This window comes from Podarcis tiliguerta, assembly GCF_965153285.1.
Source record: "Podarcis tiliguerta genome assembly, chromosome: 18".
NCBI lineage: Eukaryota > Metazoa > Chordata > Lepidosauria > Squamata > Lacertidae > Podarcis > Podarcis tiliguerta.
The window spans coordinates 6,351,599-6,372,673 of record NC_139551.1 but is presented as its reverse complement, the minus strand read 5'-3'; the positions used below and the strand labels follow the sequence as shown (position 1 = coordinate 6,372,673).

Genomic DNA, 21,075 nt, shown 5'->3' with positions numbered 1-21,075 from the left:
TTGTACCAATTTTTGCCACCATATATTCCCTTCCCTCCTGGTGCCACTTGAAATTCACTTCAGGCTGCTTTTTTTTTATAGATTTAAGCATAGATAAATGTTAAGATTTTGATGGGAAGATAAGGTTGAAATAGATTAAGATAATTAAACGATAGCAAGCAGTGAAAGATGGAAAGGATTTGCTGACTTAATTATTAACTGGAATACAAAAAAGGGAGGTGGGAGGAGGTCGAGGAAATAAGTCATTGAAGGATAGAGATGTGAAAAATGGGTGTGTTTTTAAATGTTTTTGTTTTCTTTCTAGTTGTGGGGAGGTACTGTCTTCTTTTTTGCTTTTATTTTTGATGTATTCCTTAATTTTTTATTTTATTTTCTCTTTTATATATATATACTGTGTTTTTTCTTTCCCCCCCTGTAATTATAAAACTTTTAATAAATATCATTTTTAAAAAAGAAAAAAGAAATTCACTTCAGGCTGCTGCAAGCAATGGGTCAGCTATGCTTTCTGACCTTTTTTTTGATTTCCACAACTAGCTAAAGCAGGGTTGGGGAACCTGTAGCCTTCTTCCAGCATAACAGATGATGGGGGCCGAGTCCAGCAATGTCCTTAGAACCACAGGTTCCCCATCCCAGGGCCAAAAAAACTCCCAGGAAGGCAAGCGGAGAAGGTACACCCAGTAGCTTCTTCGACAATGTAAGAAGCCCACTTCTTCTGGAGCCATGCCCTGCCTGCTTATTTTAGAATCAACACATGGAGGCATCTTTATTGGCTGGCATTTGGTGATGGGCACTGAGGTGGCAGAGTATTGGGGTAAGAGTTTTTAAATTATGCATTAAAAAAAATTACTAGCAGGACTTCGTATTTGTTTGTAGCACACTTGGGGCATATTCCTTGAGGGTGGGTAGAGCAATAGATCTAAAAATCAGGGTTTTGTGTTTGTATTCTGCTTTTGATTTGATAGACAGGTGGAGTAAACATATTTTAAATAAAAAAGACATACAGTGGTGCCTCGCAAGACGAAATTAATTCGTTCCGCGAGTCTCTTCGTCTAGCGGTTTTTTCCGTCTTGCGAAGCAACCCTATTAGCGGCTTAGCGGCTTAGCGCTATTAGCGGTTTAGCAGCTATTAAAGGCTATTAAAGGCTTAGCGGATTAGCTGCTAAAAGGCTATTAGCGGCTTAGAAAAAGGGGGTGGGGAGCGAAAAAAAATCGCAAGAATCGCAAGACATTTTCGTCTTGCGAAGCAACCCCATAGAGAAATTCGTCCTGCGAAGCACCTCCAAAACTGAAAACCCTTTCGTCTAGTGGGTTTTCCGTCTTGCGAGGCATTCGTCTTGCGGGGCACCACTCTACATAGTTCAGAGGGTTCTGTGCATATACAACACAGCATTTAAAATGTGAAGTGTGTTGGCCACCTTGAAGGCAATTTCCATTGCCCTGGAAATTTTGCATGGATTTAAATGGCATTGCAGGAGAGCCCGACAAACAGCAAAACGAAACTCACCTTTGGAGCAGGCTGGGTTTTGGGCTTTTGGAAGAACCTGGTGATCTCTGCCTTCTCTGCTTTGATACGCTAGAGATGGAAATATGGACAAAATGAAATGCAGACGATTTGGATTATTTAAAAGCATTTCTGCGAAAGCATCCTCCTCGCTCTGAATAATTAAAAATTCACCACTGTGAATTCTGGCCCCGGCCACTTACTGATAACAACGTACCGTATTTCTTGCTCTATAAGACTCACTTTTTCCCTTCTAAAAAGTAAAGGGAAATGTGTGGTCGTCTTATGGAGCGAATGCAGGTTGCGCAGCTATCCCAGAAGCCAGAACAGCAAGAGGGATTGCTGCTTTCACTGTTCTGGCTTCTGAGATTCAGAATATTTTTTTTCTTGTTTTCCTCCTCCAAAAACTAGGTGTGTCTTGTGGTCTGGTGCGTCTTATAGAGTGAAAAATACGGTATTTAAAAGTATTTCTGCAAAAGCATCCCCCTCGCTCTGAATAATCAAAAACACCACTGTGAATTCTGGCCCCGGCCACTTACCGATAACAACGTAATTCATAAAAACGTAAGAAGCTGCCTGAGCCAGACCCTTGTAGTCCACCAGGCTTAGTATTGTCTACACTGACTGGCAGAAGCAGGCTGGGATTTCCCGACGCATGGGCTAGGCTGGCCTTCCCCTCACCAGGATGTTTTTGCCGGGAAGCAAGGAAGGCAGCCTTCTCCAAGTCCTCAGCATCCAGCCAATGGCAGAGGCCAGAGTGTGCTTCCCTTCAGCTAGACCAGACTTTCCCAACTAGGTCCTCTCTAGATTATGGTGGACTACCAGTCCCACTGTATGCTGGCTGGGGCTGATGGGAACTGGAGTCCAACTGGAGGGCACGTGAAGGCTGAGCGAGACAAAACTCCATTTACCTTTTCTTCCTCTTTCAACCGTTTCTCCTCTTCTCTCTTCCTTTTCTCTTCTTGCTTTGCCCTTTAAAATAAAAGCTTGATTTCAGAGGGGTGGTGGCGGGGGGACCAAGCAACCATGCACACATGTTCAAGCATGAGTCACACGTAAAAACAAACCCCACCAGAGAAGCCAACTTACTCCAGAGCTTCCTGCTTCTCTTTCCGTTTCTCCTCTTTCGCCCGCAGCTTTTCAGCCTTCTCTTTCTCGTCTTTCTCCCTTTTCTCCCTCCTTTCCTTATCCTTCAACTCTTTTTCTTCTTCCTTCTTCCTCTTCGCCTCCTCCCGGGCGCGTTCTTTTGCAGCCTTCGCCTCCTCCTTCAGCCTCCCCTTCTCCTCCCGCTCAGCTTGCTGCTTTTGAAGCTTCTCTGCACGTTCCTGATCCTGGGTTGCGAGAAACGACAACAGACACCCCCAAACAGAAGAGCTCTTTAGGCAACGCTCCACCAACGCCCCACAAAAGTCAAGCACTGCCTAATTGCAGGTGCCAAGAAGCTGCTCAATCAGGCTCCATTTCTGGTGAGAAGCCATTTGTTGCATCAGGCTCCTCACCTTCATCCACTGGTACCAGGAGGCCAGTCCACCAGATGGCAGAACAGAGGGAGAGAAGGGAAGCAGACAGAATCCACCAGTGCTGCTAAGGGACCAGCAACATTAACCTCTTCCTCTCCCTGAGCTGTTACCATTCCGGTTGACCATTGCAACCAAGCAGTAGCACCAAAGTTTGCTTCTCCTGCCCCTTCTCCCTCCTGATCCCCCTTTCCTTGTATCTAAGCCTCAGGGTGGGATGCGGGTGGCGCTGTGGGTTAAACCACAGAGCCTAGGACTTGCTGATCAGAAGGTCGGCGGTTCGAATCCCCGCGACGGGGTGAGCTTCCGTTGTTCGGTCCCTGCTCCTGCCAAGCTAGCAGTTCAAACGCACAAAGTGCAAGTAGATAAATAGGTACCGCTCCGGCGGGAAGGTAAACGGCATTTCCGTGCGCTGCTCTGGTTCACCAGAAGCAGCTTAGTCATGCTGGCCACATGACCTGGAAGCTGTCTGCGGACAAACACCGGCTCCCTCGGCCAATAAAGTGAGATGAGCGCTGCAACCCCAGAGTCGTTCACGACTGGACCTAATGTTCAGGGGCCCCTTTACCTTTACCTAAGCCTGAGGGCAGGGCTGCCATGTTACTGGTAACTAAGCTGCTCTGGAAGCCTGAAGGGTAGGGTAAAAATGCTTCAAAACGAACAGACAAAGCAGCACCTCCTTTCTGTACTCGTGCTAAAGTTCCCGCACCCTCCTACTCACTTCATCTATAGCTTCTTGAAACCTGGTATTGCTTGTAGAGAGAAAAGGACAACACTTGAAGCAAGGGCACAGAAAACAAAAAGGCCCACAGCACGAAACTTTAAAAAGCAGCAAGTCAATCTGAATAGGGGTGGGGAAACTTTTTCAGCCAGAGGGCAATGTTCTGGGTCCATATGCCAGTGGTGGCTTGGACCTTCAGCAGAGGTCAGGAAACCAGAAAAGGGATGTGCTCTCCGCTCATTACCAAAAGTGAACAAATAAGGTTTCTAGGTCAATGTGTGTGTGGGGGGGGGGGACACAACTTTACCCTCTGCAGCTTTAGTTTCTCCTTCTCCTCAGAACTCCGGTGAATTTTCTGCGGTGCCTGGAATTGAGAGGACAGAGACGAGCATGCATTATTTACACCCCTTTAAAGCAATCAAAGCCAATCAGAAGCCGCACTTTGGTTTCCGAATGTTTTGGAAGTTGAAGGGACTTCCGGAACGGATTCCATTCAACTTCCAAGCTACGATTGTACTCCAGTTATGGCTAACACTGGATACAGCAGTTTCCAAAATGTTGCACAGAACTTCTTCAGGCTTTTGACCCAGGAGCACTAAACATCCTATAATGGAAGACATTTGTGCTACATGGTCTCCCTTACAAACTCCTCTTGGTTCCTGCTTGCCCTGGACTCCTCCATCGTGTGAAATCACACACAGAGAGCTAATGTCAGCTAAAAAGCTCTCTTCAATACAGACAAGCCTTGGGTTGTATTCAGCATTAGTCATACTCAGAAGAGATCCGTTCAAATTAATGGGCATGAATACTTATGTACATTAAATCTTCATTGGTCAAAACCTGTTCCACTTTCCAGAAGCTGAAAGTAAAAGCTGAGAAGCAGCTCTTGCATAAATTGATTGTCATGAAACACACACACACACACAAACTCACTCAAATTATCTTCCAAAATACAGTCATACCTCGGGTTACAGAAGCTTCAGGTTGCGTTTTTTTGGGTTATGGATGAGCTGAAACCCAGAAGTACCGGAACGGGTTACTTCTGGGTTCTGGCGGTTGCGCATGCACAGAAGCGCTAAATCGCACTTTGCGCATGCGCAGAAACGCTGAATCGCAACCTGCACATGCGCAGACGCGGGGCTGCGAATGCGGCGAGTTGCGAATATGCCTCCCGCACGGATCATGTTCGCAACCCGAACGTCCACTGTATACTTTCAAGATGGGATGGAGTAAGATACAAAAGATGGCCAATCTTGCCCACCTAATTTACTATGACACTCATTGTGTGTGATTATGTTACTCTGAGTGTTTCAGTAATGAGAAAGCACAGCTGATAAACCTACTGCATTGCATTTTAGGCTGTGTACACACCACACATTTAAAGAGCATTGCTTTCCCCAAAGCATTCTGGGAACCATTGTTTACCCCCACAGAGCTACAATTCCCAGCACCCTCAAACTATCACTCCCAGGATTCTTTGGGGAAAGCCATGTGCTTCAAATGCATGCTCTGCATATTATGTTATGTATATGGCTTTTTGGGGGAGATTTACCCTCTTCTTGCATGATAATACTCAGAGCATCTACCAAAGGCGTCATGGACTTTGAAGAAGCACCAACTTGCGATGAAAGGGAGAAACAAGCTGCAGGGGAACATCTCCCAGCCCTACCCGGAAGCACCAGGGATTGAACATGGGACCTTCTGCACATAAAGCAAGATGTTCTACCAATGAGTTATGGCCCTTTCCTGAGGGGCACTGAAAGAACAGGCATACGCAAGGATTGTGGAATTTAACACTTAAGGCCACTTCAGTAGACAAGCCTCATAGGATGGTTACGGAATGTCAGACGGCTGCAGATCAGTTAAAAATTCTCCAGCTCCCAATATATTAGAATCAGGACTTCTGTGACAGCGCTCACCGGAATACAGTGCCAGTACACAGACCCCTGTAAGGGACAAGGGTGGCGCTGTGGGTTAAACCACAGAGCCTAGGACTTGCAGAATCAGAAGGTGGCGGTTTGAATCACCGTAATGGGGTGAGCTCCCGTTGCTCGGTCCCTGCTTCTGCCAACCTAGCACTTCGAAAGCACGTCAAAGTGCAAGTAGATAAATAGGTACCACTCCAGTGGCCACGACTGGACTGGACCTTTACACAGACCCCTCTTTTTTGCTGCATACGAAAGCCATTTTGTGCTGGCACCCCCAGCACTTTCATCAATACAAAATGCCAGCACGTCAATGCATCCAATTAAATTTCAATAGGGCCTGGGAAGAAACTGTGCCCTATCCAAGCAGCAGCAGAACATAGCTCACACCACACACCTTGCGCTGCACACGTATTTCCCCAGAACAATAAAAGGAGGTGATCAGAATCAAAGTGTGCCCCAGATTCTTCTGTTTAGACATTATCCGGTGTTTCTCCGGAGCGCCATCCTTCCCTGACCTAAAATTAAGCAATGAAGGAAGGTGAGGACAGGTGACCTCACCTAGGCCCGAAGTCACCCCCCACCAAAGCAGGCTCAAAGCTTCTCAAAATCATTTTCTCAGCAGCTAAGCATCAGAAACATTCCACTCTGCTGTAACAAAGGTAGAGAACAGTCCGTTGTTTCTCAGGCCTTTCTCATGCCTTCTGGCCTTGCTAAAGAACCACATTGCAACTTGCTTTCTGTCCGGGAACCATGCCAAAGCACAAGAATGAAACAACTGGAACACACTGAAACCCCCTTTCCTGCCAAGAGTCCACAATAGTTCCAAGACAGCTTTCTGTACATGCTCAGAGGAACACATCATGGGGCAGGACTCCTGAGGGAGGAGAAAGGAGGAGGGAACTGGAAAGGGGTATATATGTTTGTGCACGATTGTGAACTCATGCATGCTTTTTGTGACTTATCACACTTGCTCCTTCTACCAGTTCATGGATGGTAGAAATAAAACCTTTTTCTCCGAAACTATTCCTTGAGTGTCTGTTGACTCCCACTTCCCTTTCCCAGGCGCAATATTTTTCCCACCCGAGGGCAAAGCCTCATAAGGCTACATTTCTTGGTGCGTTGGCCATCCCACCCGAGAGCAAAGCCTCATAAGGCTACAGCAATAGGGGGGGGGGTATTATGGAGCCACTTGATTATATTTGAATTGCTATATCTCTCCCACCTCACTTTGCTTGGGTTGGTTTATTTTTTTCAGGCCTTTACATCTCTACATGGGAGATTAACCACATCTCCACTGCTCTGTGTAGGCCCAAACATACTTGGAAGTCTGCTGAAGGGCCCCCCCCCCCCCCGCTATATATGCCACAGCGAACACCCACGTTTTATGTGGGGTGAAACACTTCCCAGGGCTTTATTTTTCTGCAGCATTTTTTTCCATTTTACAGGATCTTTAGTAACAACGAATGGATGCCCATCACAAATACAGCATTAGGTACGCCCAGGGTGGATTTGATTTAAATCATGATTTAAATCACAAGTCAGTAAGACTTGATTTAAATCATTTTTTTTTACTGAAAGACTCGTTCTTGCTAGTATTTTTGGAATAATAAATATTCAGAGTAGTTTTTGCAATTCTATCAAAAATTTCTGATTTGGTTATACTATTATAAATACATAGGCAGTCAATTATGAAATTATTGTGTGGTTTAATAAGTTAACATCAGTAAGTTATATTTGGGCAACTTTTCTGCTGTACTTTATTGGAAGGAGAAAAACAATATTTTCCTTAATAACAATTTAAACTATTTAACCAAAACAATAACATTATAGCTTATGTATCCATATTTGTTAACTGATGTGGTTAAATTATTTTTTTTTTTTCTTAAAAACACTTATTGAATGAGCACACATGAAAAACTGAAAACAAATCCTTATTTCCTGATGAACAGCCTTTGGGCTATAATGTAACTTAAATAGAAAGCTATCTTTAGAAAGATTTTCCCTCCAAAATCAATTTATTTTAAAAATCCAAATAAAAATTCAAAAATCTGATTTTTATTTTTTTAAAAAACCATTAATTTTTATCCACCCTGCGCATGCCTGGCAGTTTCTAAGTTTTTAGCGTAACTTTATTAAGCACAAATAAGCATGCTAAATTAGATCAAACTGTTGGGCGCCAGAAAGCTTTCCAATAAAAGCTCAACTTTTTCCAGTGCAAATTAGCTGACTTTGCATAGGAGACCACCCCTGTCACACCAACACAATTTTTGAAGGGTTTGGCACTCAGATGACTATTTCCAGCCTATAACACGTGGTGGCCAAAATTCCAACCAGTCGAAATGAAGATCCAATAGAGTTAAGTGCTAAATATATTTAGAACATGCCACTCCTTGCAAGACTTAGATTTCCACTTTGTACCTCTGCCAGCAGATTCTAATTCCCAACCTATGCTACCAATCCATCACTTAAGCCGCATTCTAATAGCAGCGTAAAACCCAAATATTTCCCTGTTCTAGTGATCTTTAGTTCTGAGAGCCTGCAGGTGAATTTTACCTAATCATTTGAAGTTGTACCGTTTTAAAAAAGTGTGCTCGGGTGAGGAGAGAAACCTCCATTTTTTTACTTTCTTTAACCAGAACTTCTGGTTCTGATCAGGCTGCACCACCATGCGAAATCAGAAACATTGTATGTTCTTGTTCAGAATCAAGGATACAGTAACTTCAAGCGAAGCTAAGGTTAGCCAGCTACCAGTCCCATGGAGCAACTGTACCTTGGTTTACGAACTCAATCCGTTCCGGAAGTCTGTTCCTAAACCAAGGCGTGCTTTCCCATAGCTGCGGGGGACTCAATTTACAAATGGAACACACTCAACAGGTTCTGCTTCCAAGGCAAAGTTCACAAACCAAAACACCTACTTCCGGGTTTGCAGCGTTCTTAATCCAAGTTGTTCATAAACTAAGCTGTTCTTAAACCAAGGTACCACTGCATTTGACAATTGGCGGATAAAGTAAGAAGTCTGCCCACAATTTTAAGGAGAGGAAGATAGCAATGAAAAGTTTAGAGCATGGCATATTTCATGCTTTGGTGCGATGTCTTTCTTGCTTTTGTATGCTTAGTAGTGAGCTGGGCATTCACACGCTTGCCTCCTAAGTCAGGTCCTTAGTAGACATGACTTTACAACATCATAGAACTGTAGAGCCAGAAGGGACTACGAGGGAATGAAGGAATCTTTCATCCAACCTGGAGCTTGAACCCAGGACCCTTGGATTAAGAAACTAAAAACCCTGGGACAAACTGTCCATGGCCCTCTGGCAGCGATGGTGGCTCATTTACCAGAAGTAATGTACTTAGTGTTAACTTTGGAAGTGTATATACTTGATTCTAGCCAAACCTAAGCCTCCTAGAGGGACGCGGGTGGCGCTGTGGGTTAAACCACAGAGCCTAGGGCTTGCCGATCGGAAGGTTGGCGGTTCAAATCCCGCGACGGGGTGAGCTCCCGTTGCTCGGTCCCTGCTCCTGCCAACCTAGCAGTTCGAAAGCACGTCAAAGTGCAAGTAGATAAATAGGTACCGCTCTGGCGGGAAGGTAAACGGCGTTTCCGTGTGCTGCTCTGGTTCGCCAGAAGTGGCTTAGTCCTGCTGGCCACATGACCCGGAAGCTGTACGCCGGCTCCCTCGGCCAATAAAGCGAGATGAGCGCCGCAACCCCAGTCGGCCACGACTGGACCTAATGGTCAGGGGTCCCTTTACCTTTTAAGCCTCCTAGAGCAAAATATACATAGAAGATTCTAACTGCTCAAGATGCAAGTAGCCAAAAAAACAAAACAAACAAAAACAAACAAAAAAACCTAACCCACTGACAAAAAAGAGAAATATGTAACATAGCTTTTAGAAGTCACTGTGCAATGTGGAAACCAGTGTTTGAAGCTGAAATCCTGAGGGAGAACCTGATAGGGAAAGAAGTAGGACAGGCACGTCCAACTCCCAAGAGACTGTGATCTACTCCCAGTACAAAAGAAACAGGCAGTGATCTATCCATTGTCACTGGACGGAAGAGAAGCGTGCAGTTTTGGGGGGAGGATTGCCAAGAGTTATTGATTTGCGGGGGGGGGGGGTGCTCAGCCAAAACTCCAGCACTCACAGCACGCAGCACTAAAGAAAAATTACCATATTTTTTGCTCTATAAGGCTCACTTTTTCCCTCCTAAAAAGTAAGGGGAAATGTGTGTGTCTTATGGTGCGAATGCAGGCTGCGCAGCTATCCCAGAAGCCAGAACAGCAAGAGGGATTGCTGCTTTCACTGCGCAGCAATCCCTCTTGCTGTTCTGGCTTCTGAGATTCAGAATATTTTTTTTTTCTTGTTTTCCTCCTCCAAAAACTAGGTGCGTCTTATGGTCTGGTGCGTCTTATAGAGTGAAAAATACGGTACTTTTGCTTTCCACCTTGCCCGGCTTTCAATGCTACTGCAGCGCCAATGGAGGAACCTAGCACCGGGGGCGGAATCATTCCTTGCCCATGATCGACCACGGTTCCATGATCTACCAGGAGCACCCCGGGGATCTACCTGTCAATTGCAGTCGACCGGTTGGACATGTCTGACATAGGAGTTACGACAGACGAGGACTGTAAAGGCACCAAAGCTGGAGTAAATTAAACGGGCAGAGAGAGGACACTTGAGAGATGAGCGTGTGGATAAGGCAGCAACAGGAAGCTGGGAAAGAGAAGATCTTGCTAAGGAACATTTGCCATCTTTATTGCTTCCCTCTCAACGCATACTATACCTTTCCAACAGGTGTTGAAGCAGCTATCGGACTATTGTCCTTGCATCCTTGTACACGCAGGGATTCAGGTGAACTGGTAAGGGAGGCAGAACTTAACGAGGAATTTGTATAATCCTTGCTCTCTCCAGGACAAGACTCAATTGTCTCATTTCCAGAAGACAGGCTCCTTTCCAAAGGTGAAGCTTGTGGAGATCTGGCCGTCATGATATCCTCCAGGACAATGATGGGCATTTTCCTTTCAAATATGACATTACTGTGTTTGCTCTCTGTAGTACTATTGGTTTCTGTTTTGGTCAACACCATATCTGATAATTCATCCTCATCTGGTGTAACTGGGCAAGCTGCCATCAGAACATCCACAGGGGTATTACAAACAGGCTTTTGTGAACCAGATTGGGCTTCCGTTTCCTCGGGAGTTTTCTCTACAGGTGCCGCTACTTTGTTCGATTTGCAGTGGTCTGCGTCAGTATCACTCAGTCTGTGGTTGGAATCCTCTGTCAAGTCTATGAAGGGCAACTGACTTGTGCTATTTTTCGTGCTTTTCTGCACAAAGTTATCTAACGGGCCCTTGCCATTAATAAGTTTCGGAACAAATTGTGTCTCGGTTTCCTCGTGGCAGCTGTTCTCCACATTGTCCGGTAACGGATGTGACAAACCAGGACAGGGCGTGTTTTGATCAAAGACGTTTTGAGAATTCCTGCCTCGTTTGACTCCCGGGTTTCCATCAAGTTTCTCCTTTGGTATGGGATTCAAACGCTTGAAAGGCAATCGTGCTGGAACAGGAAAAAAGAAGAAGCTGAAGAATGGTAGCTTACAATTTTGGGCAAGATAAAAAAGAGGCAAATGATCTAACATATGAATGTATTTTCCCCAATAAAAGTAAAGATTTTAGAAAGCTGGATCTGTGCACCCACGCTTACTAAATACCGTATTTTTCGCCCTATAGGACGCACCTTTTCCCCTCCAAAAATGAAGGGGAAATGTGTGTGCGTCCTACGGGGCGAATGCAGGCTTTCGCTGAAGCCTGGAGAGCGAGAGGGGTCGGTGCGCACCGTCCCCTCTCGCTCTCCAGACTTCAGGAGAACCTCAGCGCCAGCCCCACAAGGTCGGGGGACAGCGGGGAGGTGGAACGCCGCCATCCCGCTGTGGTTTGGAGGCTGATGGCGGGGAGACGCGTGCTTCTCCCCACCAGCCCCGCAAGCTCCAGGGACAGCTGGGAGGCGCAGCGCGTCTTCCCGCTGTCCCCGGACCTGGTGTGCAGGCGGGCGGCGGGGAGAAGAGCGCTTCCCCCCGCTGCTGGCCCCACAAGCGCCTGGGGGGGGGGAATACATATTTTTTCTTTATTTCCCCCCCAAAAACTTGGTGCGTCCTATGGGCCGGTGCGTCCTATGGGCCGAAAAATACGGTAACACCCATTTGCAAGGGGGGGGGTGAGAAGGAAGAGGCCTTGGAGATAACCTAGCTCAGCCCCCTATGCAATTACAGCATCCCTGATAGATGCTGAACTTCTGCTTAAATAGCTGCAGTGAAGAACAGCCCACATCTCCCAAGGCAGACTATTCCTGTATCAAATATCTCTTACTGTTAGGAAGTTTATGTTTTTAAATCAAAACGGTCTGCAGACCCCTTTGGTAACAAGCAACAAACGTTTAATACCACGAATAACAATTTCCTCCTGATGTTTAGCCAAATTCTACGTTGTTGCAATTTTCATTCATTAACTCTAGCCCTGCCCTGTAGACCAGGGGTCAGCAAACTTTTCCTGCAGGGGGCCAGTCCACTGTCCCTCAGACCTTGTGGGGGGGGGGGCTGGACTATATTTTTTTTTGGGGGGGGGGATGAACAAATTCCTCTGCCCCACAAATAACCCAGAGATGCATTTTAAATAAAAGCACACATTCTACTCATGTAAAAACACGCTGATTCCCTGACTGTCCTCGGGCCGGATTTAGAAGGTGATTGGGCCAGATCTGGCCCCTGGGCCTTAGGTTGCCTACCCATGCTGTAGACTATAGAGCCACAGGGAAGAAGCCTGCTCTGTTCATGCAACAGTGTGGTGTAGTTCAAAGATACTACACCACGTGTCCCTTAAGACGCTGTTGGGCTCTCAGCTTCTATCAGCCCAACAACCAGCATGCCCAATGGTGAGGGATGAAGGGAATACCCGGAGGGACACAAGTTCCTCATCCCAGGTGCAGGCGATAGGTTAGGACTGGGAAGAACCAGGTTCAAAGATCACAAATAGATCACTGGGCAACTTTCAGCCTAACCCAACCCATAAAGTTGCTGTGTGGATAAGAGCAAATGCAGCCATATACCCCACCCTGAGCTCATGGATGGGATAAAACATGGAGCCAAAAACTGAATAAAAATGCAACTCTCATCTTTTAAACAGGAAAAAAAAAGGTGGCGACATATCAAGATATTTCCTCTTGCAAAAATCATAACCATTCACAAATACAAGTAGAATAATACTCCAAATATACCGTATTTTTCACACCATAGGACGCACTTTTTCCCTCCTAAAAAGCAAGGGAAAATGTGTGTGCGTCCTATGGAGCGAATGCAGGGGGGAGGCAGGCAGGAAAAGCCCCCAAGAGCCGCACACAAGCTCTGTGCGCTCTTGCGGGCTTTTCCACAGGAGGGAGAAGGGACTGACTGGCCACATCAGTCCCTTCTCCCACCTCCCAGAAAAGCCAGGAGAAGCCCTGCGCAGCGTCTCCCGGCAAGGAGAGGCTGCACGGAGCTAAAGGGGAAGCCAAAACAGTGAGCAGGATCCATCCTGCTCGCTGCCTTGGCTTGTGCCATCGCCGTGCGCAACACCTCCGGCAGGGAGAGGTTGTGCGCAGCCTGTACGCTGCTCTTTGGGGCTGGGGGGGGGGAGATTTTTTTTCTTGATCCCCCCCATAAAAACTGGGTGCGCCCTATGGTCCGGTGCGCCCTATGGTGCGAAAAATACGGTATGTATGACAGGGCACTGAATAACTTCTGCTTTGCAAAGATTGTAGCTAAACACCATTGCTTTCCCTCAAATTAAATCAATATTGCATTCCTGGAAATGTAGCATTCTGAGTTCAAAGGTTTATGTATAGCATCACACTTAATTATAGAGAAATCTAACAAGCCTGAAGGAAAAGAGTTTAGCAAGTCTGTGCCATGCAGAAAGAATAGCCTGGGCTGAAAATGAGTCAGGGTTTTTTGTTTTCCCATGAAACGGGTTACCTTGTATCAGTTTCCGGGCTGGAACCGCTGATTTATCTTGACACTCCATAGCTGTCAATGGAAAACAATCAATTTAATTATAAACTGCATTTGATGAATGTGTCTATGGAAAAGGTTTATGAAAACAGTCTATAAACACAATAGTCTTAAAATATTGAAAAATGTAGTGTTGCAACGAATAATTCAACATTACGTTGGAAACATCAAACATGCACATGAACTGAAAGCTTCCCAAATTATTAGGCATCTAGGGTTGCATCCAATTACATGCAATTCAGAGCAGACCCACTGATATTAATAGGATTATGTTCGTCACTTCTATTTAACTTCCAGTTGTAGAGCCAGTGTGGTGTAGTGGTTAAGAGCGGTGGACTCGTAATCTGGGGAACCGGGTTCGCTTCCCCGCTCCTCCACATGCAGCTGCTGGGTGACCTTGGGCTAGACACACTTCTCTGAAGTCTCTCAGCCCCACTCACCTCACAGAGTGTTTGTTGTGGGGGAGGAAGGGAAAGGAGAATGTTAGCCGCTTTGAGACTCCTGAAGGGGAGTGAAAGGCGGGATATCAAATCCAAACTCCTCTTCTTCTTCTTCTTCCCACAGAACTGGAGAGGCTTGGCGGGTCTAATTAGGCTGATGGGCCAGCAGCTCCCCATTGCCACTGTACTCCACTGATTTCCCAGGGGTGACCAGTACCCCTTTCCCACACCCAACTCTCATTGCAAGTTACCAGTTGTTCCCCCGTGTTCCCTCCCTGCCTCCTTCCTTGGATCCCACGCAGACCCAATCACTCCTCAAACCATAAGTCCTACTCTATCACTATTACACCTTCTCCACTAACACCCAGGTGTAAGGAACCTTTGCCCCCAGTCACGGCCGAACCACACCTCCCATCAGACGCAGAAAACACAGCCTCAGAGGTGCGATTCGGCAACATCTGGAGGGACAAAGGCACCCGATGCCAACATTAACCTTTTCAATATTTTTGACAGCGTCAGTTCTCCAAGCGTGTCCCTTTACCTTTAAGCCTGCATATCACCGACTTCCTCGCAAGTCCAAACATAGTGTCTTTCCAATCCATCACCCTCATTCCTACAGCAGTCAACTAGATGCCAACATCTTGATATTTTGGCTGGATGTTTACTTGCACCCCATTGCCAAGTTAACAAAAAACGCAGCCCACATGCCGGTTTTAAGGCTGCGTTGCGTAATGGCTTGTGGTGCTAGAACAACATACCAACAAATGGGTGCTTTACATTAACATATATGGTGCATATTCGTGCGTGGTCACCACCAAACATTAACCCTGCTTCCTCAGCAACAACATTGGTTGCCAAACGAAGGAATGCTCAAATGATAGAGGTCCACCTTATGCCTTGTGACAGCCCCACCCCCCTATAGATGTCATGGTTCAAGAGGAGTATAGCAGGGGGCTTTCATCAAGGGACTCCCCTCCCTTCATAATTCAAGCTCTCGGAGTCACCTGCCATGGCCCATCCAACACTTGCTGGACCCAGGCTCCCCTTCCTTAAACCTGCCTCAGTTTCCTCCCTGCCTTGGTTTCTCTCAGGCGGCAATATGTTCTCCATTTCCCTCCCTTGGGATCCCCCTCCAAAAGCTCCAATTCCAGAGCCATAGAACTGTATAGCTGGAAGGGACCCCGGGGGTCATCCAGTCCAGCCCCCTTGCAGTGCAAAAATCTCAGCTAAAGCATCCAGCTAAAGGAGTCTTGGTTGACCACAAACTTGACATGAGCCAACAGTGTGACGCGGCAGCTAAAAAAGCCAATGCAATTCTGGGCTGCATCAATAGGAGTATAGCATCTAGATCAAGGGAAGTAATAGTGCCACTGTCTTCTGCTCTGGTCAGACCTCACCTGGAGTACTGTGTCCAGTTCTGGGCACCACAGTTCAAGAAGGACACTGACAAACTGGAACGTGTCCAGAGGAGGGCAACCAAAATGGTCAAAGGCCTGGAAACGATGCCTTATGAGGAACGGCTAAGGGAGCTGGGCATGTTTAGCCTGGAGAAGAGGAGGTTAAGGGGTGATATGATAGCCATGTTCAAATATATCAAAGGATGTCACATAGAGGAGGGAGAAAGGTTGTTTTCTGCTGCTCCAGAGAAGCGGACACGGAGCAAGGGATCCAAACTACAAGAAAGAAGATTCCACTTAAACATTCGGAAGAACTTCCTGACAGTAAGAGCTGTTTGACAGTGGAATTTGCTGCCAAGGAGTGTGGTGGAGTCTCCTTCTTTGGAGGTCTTTAAGCAGAGGCTTGACAACCATATGTCAGGAGTGCTCTGATGGTGTTTCCTGCTTGGCAGGGGGTTGGACTTGATGGCCCTTGTGGTCTATTCCAACTCTATGATTCTATGATCCCTGACAGAGGGCTCCGTCCAACCTCTACTTGAAAACATGCAACATATCCCTGCCTCCCTTCTCCACCCCTCCAAAAAAGTGTTTCCACTCACAGGGACTCTGACACCCACACCAACTCATTTCTGCCTCGGTTCTCCCCCCCCCGCCAACAGCTTCCTTGGCCCTGCCTCAGTTTCCCTCCCCAGCAGCCCATAAGATATCCCCCCTCTCTCCTGCAGCGCCTCAGTTCCTCCTCTGAAAGCCTGCAGCCAGTGGTTAGAGAACATGGGTGTACAATTATCGTAGAACTGTATAGAGTTGGAAGGGAACCCTAGGGGTCATCCAGTCCAACCCCCTTGCAGCCCACCCATAAGGAATTTCCCTGTCCCTCCCTCCTTGCTGCAGTGCCTCAAGTTTCCACTCTGAATCCCTGCAGAGCCAGTGGCTAGAGAACATGGGTGCGCAGTTATCATAGAACTGTACAGAGTTGGAAGGGCTCCCCCAGAGGTCATCCAGTCCAACCCCCTGCATGCAGGAGTCTCAGCCAAAGCACCCCTGACAGATGACCCCATCCAACCTCTGCTTAGAAACCTCAGACATAAACATAGCTCTGCTTCGCTTCTCCCCCCCCCAAAAAAAAAGTTTTTCCCAATTATCATAGAATTGTGTGTAGAGTTGGAAGGGAACCCCAGGGGTCATCCAGTCCAACCCCCTGCAATGCAAGAGTCTCAGCCAAAGCATCCCTGACAGATGACCCCATCCAACCTCTGCTTGGAAACCTCCAGCATAAACATATCTCTACAGTGGTACCTCGGGTTAAGTACTTAATTCGTGTCGCAGGTCTGTCCTTAACCTGAAACTGTTCGCAACCCGAGGTACCACTTTAGCTAATGGGGCCTCCCGCTGCTGCCACACGATTTCTGTTCTCATCCTGAATCAAAGTTCTTAACCCGAGGTACTATTTCTGGGTAACCTGAAGTGGATGTAACCTGAGGTACCACTGTACTTCGCTTCTCCCCCTCCCATCAAAAGAAAGTGTTTTCCAATTATCGTAGAATTGTGTGTAGAGTTGGAAGGGAACCCCAGGGGTCATCCAGTCCAACCCCCTGCAATGCAAGAGTCTCAGCCAAAGCATCCCTGACAGATGACCCCATCCAACCTCTGCTTGGAAACCTCCAACATAAACGTATCTCTACAGTGGTACCTCGGGTTAAGTACTTAATTTGTGTCGAAGGTCTGTCCTTAACCTGAAACTGTTCTTAACCTGAGGTACCACTTTAGCTAACAGGGCCTCCTGCTGCCGCCACACAATTTCTGTTCTCATCCTGAAGCAAAGTTCTTAACCCGAGGTACTATCAGTGGCGTAGCGTGGGTTGTCAGCACCCGGGGCAAGGCAAGTAATTTGCGCCCCCTAACCCGTGTATTTGCGCCCCCTAACCCTAACCCCCAGATGTTGCGCCCGGCCCCCCCTGCACCCCCCACGCTACGCCACTGGGTACTATTTCTGGGTTAGCGGAGTCTGTAACCTGAAGCGTATGTAACCCGAGGTACCACTGTACCTCGCTTCTCCCCCCATCAAAAGAAAGTGTTTTCCAATTATGGTAGAATTGTGTGTAGAGTTGGAAGGGAACCCCAGGGGTCATCCAGCCCAACCCCCATAAGACATTCCCTGTCTCCTGCTCTGCAGACCCACCCTACCCACCCTTTGCCCCCCTCAGGACGACAATTATCCCCCCCCCCCAATATATCCACCTCAGCAGCCACGACATGCCTCGGTTCCCCCTCAGGAACCACCCCGCCAGCACCTTAATACTCGCAGCGTGACACACACACACAACCCGCCACCCCTTTTCCCGCTTCAAGACAATATCTCTCCCCCCCCCCCACACACACAAACCCACCACCCTCCTTCCCCAACCTGCCTCAGTTTCCCCTCCGCTCGAGTCCTTCCCCCCCTCCCCCCCCAACGAAGGGTCGCGGGGCGATACTTCGTATCTTATTTCTCTCACCTGCTACCAAGTTTTCCCTCAGGACTGAGGCGCTGAGGGAAGAAGAAGAAGAGGGAAAGGCCTCTCGCGCGCGGGAGGGAGGCCAGGCCGAGCCGGGCTCCCCCTCACGAGAACCGGGGGGGGGGGGAAGGAGGGGGCGCGCGCGCGTCCCCGAGGCACGCTCCCGCCCGCGCCTGCCCCCCTCTTAAATACCTCACAGGGGTAAAACAAAACAAACCACCACACAAAGCCCGTCCGTTACCCGCGACGGCGGCTTTTTGTCCCCTCCGGCACCCCGTCCGGCTCCCGCTTTCCTCGCGCCCGCTCGTATTTGGCGGGATCTCGGGAGGACTTCGCGCTCCGGCGCCCTGATTGGGCGGGACGCCGCGCCCCCACGTGACTTGGGTTTCCTTTCTCTTTTCTTCCCCCCCGCCTTCATTAGGCTGGCGGAGGAATGTAAAGCGAACTCTCGCGACGAGAGGAACGGGAAAAAGCTGCTGGACGCGCATGCGCAGATCGCTCCGCTTAGCCCCCTGGCCACGCCTTCCCGCTCACCCGGCCCAACGTCTTCTCGCATGGTCGCCCCCCCCCCCACCCGCATAGAGGTAGCGTGGGAAAAACATGGCTAGTTCTCGCGATAACGGACGGGGAACGTGACGCATGCGCCCGTGGTTCATTCGCCCGCCCATAAAGATAAAATGAGAGGCGCTTGATTAGAGGCTCAACTCTCGGGTCTAGTGCAAAAGCTGTAGCAGTAATAGTAAATAGTAGTAACAATTATTGTTGCTATTATTATTATTGTTGTTGTTGTTGTTGTTTTGTTGTTGTTATTGTTATTATTATTATTTTATTTATACCCCAATAATTATTCTCATTAATTATTAATTATTATTATTAATACGTATTATCAATAATAAATAATTAATATAATAAATAATTATAAAAAATAATTGTTATTTTGTCTATACCCCGCCGTTTCCCCTGACATGTGCTCAAGGCGGCTTAAAGAGAAAATAAGAACAACTAAAGCAATCATTCAAAAACCAAGGGAGGCTCACATTTCTCAGAATGCCCGGATTTTGATCATTATTTTAAACCATGTAATGCATTTCACTCTGTTTTTCTATGGTTTTTAAAATAACCACAACAACTGTTACTACTGCTGCTAATAATAATTTGATTCTGAACTGATTTTAGAATGTATTTCAATTAATTGTGATTTTATGTAAATTGTGCTACATTCACTCTGGTTAGCCGCTCTGAGCCAGTCTTTGGCTGGGGAGGGCGGAATACAAATAAAATTTTATTTTTATTATTATTTTATCTATACCCCAATAATTATCACCATTAATTATTATTATTAATTATTAATAATTGTTTTATCTATATTTTAACAAACAACAACAACAACAACAATAATAATAATAATAATATTTTTAAAAAATTATTATTATTATGGCGCCGTCCACCCGCAAAGAAATATAACTCTCATCTAGCTCGTGCACGTTCTCGCAAGGGATGATGGGAGTTGTAGTTCAGAACGACCAGGCGCGGGAGGATTAGGCTGTGGCGTCCGGCTACTACTGTAACACGTCTCGATCCGAAGCTTCCTTTAAAGGACGACAGGGGGCGCTGTGGCTCCGCTCTTTGAAGCGCGGGCTGGGCGTGGCCGCGGCGCGACGCGCTTTCGTTCCCGGCGCTCTATCCCGCCCGCGTCTATGGTTTGGAAGCGTGGAGCCCGGATCTCACTCTCCTCCTCCTCCTCTTTTCCACACCTTTACTTCCGGCGAAGAAGCGCGTATCCCTCCGCCTGCCTGCGCGCGTGCGCGTTAGGGGGGTGGCGGAAGTGAAGCGGCGAGGGGAGCCAGAGAGCGAGCTCAGCCCGAGCCTGGATGTTTTCCCCCCACCCCGTGTCCTCCCCGTTCCTCTTCCCCGGCTGCTCCTCCGACCTGCCTCCTCTCCGCCTTTCGGGTGTGGGCGCGGGGATTACTTTGTGTGTCCGTCCGCCGTCTGAACCTGTCAGTCCTTGTCTTCCTTTCTGTCTCATTCCTTCCCTCTCTTGAAGCCTCCTTTTTTTAAAGCAACCAAAACCAAAAAAGAGAAATAACATTCCCCTTCAGCCAAGCCTGGCCTCTCCTCCCTTTCCCTCTCTCTTCCTCAGGGACTACTTTTCCTCCCTTCCTTTGCCTCACTGAGGACTAGCCTCTTGAACCTCCCCAACTGCCCAGCAACAGCTGTGTCAACTGTCTCTGCCTGTCTTTCTGTCTCCTTACACTCATTTGTCTCTCAGAAGCGTCTCTTGCCTTTTTTTAGTTAGGGGGAGCTCCTTTCATCTGACACTTTTGTCTTTTTCTGTGTCGTTTTGGGGGGGTCTCTCTCTTTCTGGCACAGATTCTGTGTGTCCCCCTTTTTTCTGGCAACCTCTCTGCCTCTTGGGACGGGCTTAGTCTTCGCCTCCGCCTGCTAACTTAACCAGTGGCCTCTTTATTTCAGGGGCTGGGGTCTGCCCCCCCCCCCACGCTTCCACCAACCTCTGTGCCTCAAATCATATAGCCCCCGGGGACACCTGCCTGCTCCCCTCTTTCCTCTGCCTCTCGTTTGTTTCCCGCACCGCGCCGAGCTAGTTTTTCAGTAACTACAAGGAGGCACCATGTCTGTAGCCGGGCTAAAGAAGCAGTTCTACAAAGCCAGCCAGGTGAGAAGAGAATATGTCTGTCTTATCTGTTTGGAAAAAAAGAGCGGGGAGGGGTTGCACAGATGAGGTACCCTTGGCTTCAGATTGCCTCTGGTCTAATTCCTTTTAATATAACCTTTTAAATTAATTTTCAATTACAAGCCAATAACAACCTCATCATAACAATACCAAATTATACATGCCATTCATATACCGAATTCTATAATTTAGGTGCCCCCCCCCCCCCGCGTGTGCTAGAATTGATGGTTTGATGCTTTGCTTTATTTCTGCGTTCCAGAATCTTATTAATGTCAATTGCATTCCGGTCAAAATAACAACCCCTTCTACAACAACTGCGGTGTTAATAACTTCGTTAAATGATTTAT

General features: G+C 47.4%; 2 protein-coding genes and 1 long non-coding RNA gene across 5 annotated transcripts in view; 2 read left to right on the top strand and 1 right to left on the bottom strand.

Annotated features, from left to right (window-relative positions):
* Window positions 1-18,423, bottom strand: part of CHAF1A (chromatin assembly factor 1 subunit A) — a 35,399-nt gene extending 16,976 nt beyond the window's left edge. Inside the window, exons 1-7 of one of the 2 annotated variants that reach the window (XM_083421461.1) lie at window positions 18,278-18,423; window positions 13,669-13,719; window positions 10,447-11,219; window positions 4,047-4,103; window positions 2,591-2,832; window positions 2,413-2,473; window positions 1,505-1,573 (exon numbers count right to left, since the gene is read on the bottom strand). In XM_083421461.1, coding sequence (XP_083277587.1) covers window positions 1,505-1,573; window positions 2,413-2,473; window positions 2,591-2,832; window positions 4,047-4,103; window positions 10,447-11,219; window positions 13,669-13,717 — 1,251 coding nt within the window. In that variant the 5' untranslated portion in view covers window positions 13,718-13,719; window positions 18,278-18,423. Of the gene's footprint in view, window positions 1-1,504; window positions 1,574-2,412; window positions 2,474-2,590; window positions 2,833-4,046; window positions 4,104-10,446; window positions 11,220-13,668; window positions 13,720-18,036 lie in introns of both variants that reach the window. The other variant, XM_083421460.1, reaches the window with a different exon arrangement.
* LOC310668693 overlaps window positions 8,512-21,075 on the top strand; it is a 197,633-nt gene continuing 185,069 nt past the window's right edge. Inside the window, exon 1 of the long non-coding RNA XR_014506801.1 lies at window positions 8,512-8,541. This is a non-coding gene — a long non-coding RNA (uncharacterized lncRNA). The remainder of the gene's footprint in view (window positions 8,542-21,075) is intronic.
* SH3GL1 (SH3 domain containing GRB2 like 1, endophilin A2) overlaps window positions 19,785-21,075 on the top strand; it is a 63,662-nt gene continuing 62,371 nt past the window's right edge. The window contains exon 1 of one of the 2 annotated variants that reach the window (XM_083421805.1): window positions 19,785-20,710. In XM_083421805.1, the coding sequence (XP_083277931.1) occupies window positions 20,666-20,710 (45 nt within the window). In that variant the 5' untranslated portion in view covers window positions 19,785-20,665. The remainder of the gene's footprint in view (window positions 20,711-21,075) is intronic. The other variant, XM_083421804.1, reaches the window with a different exon arrangement.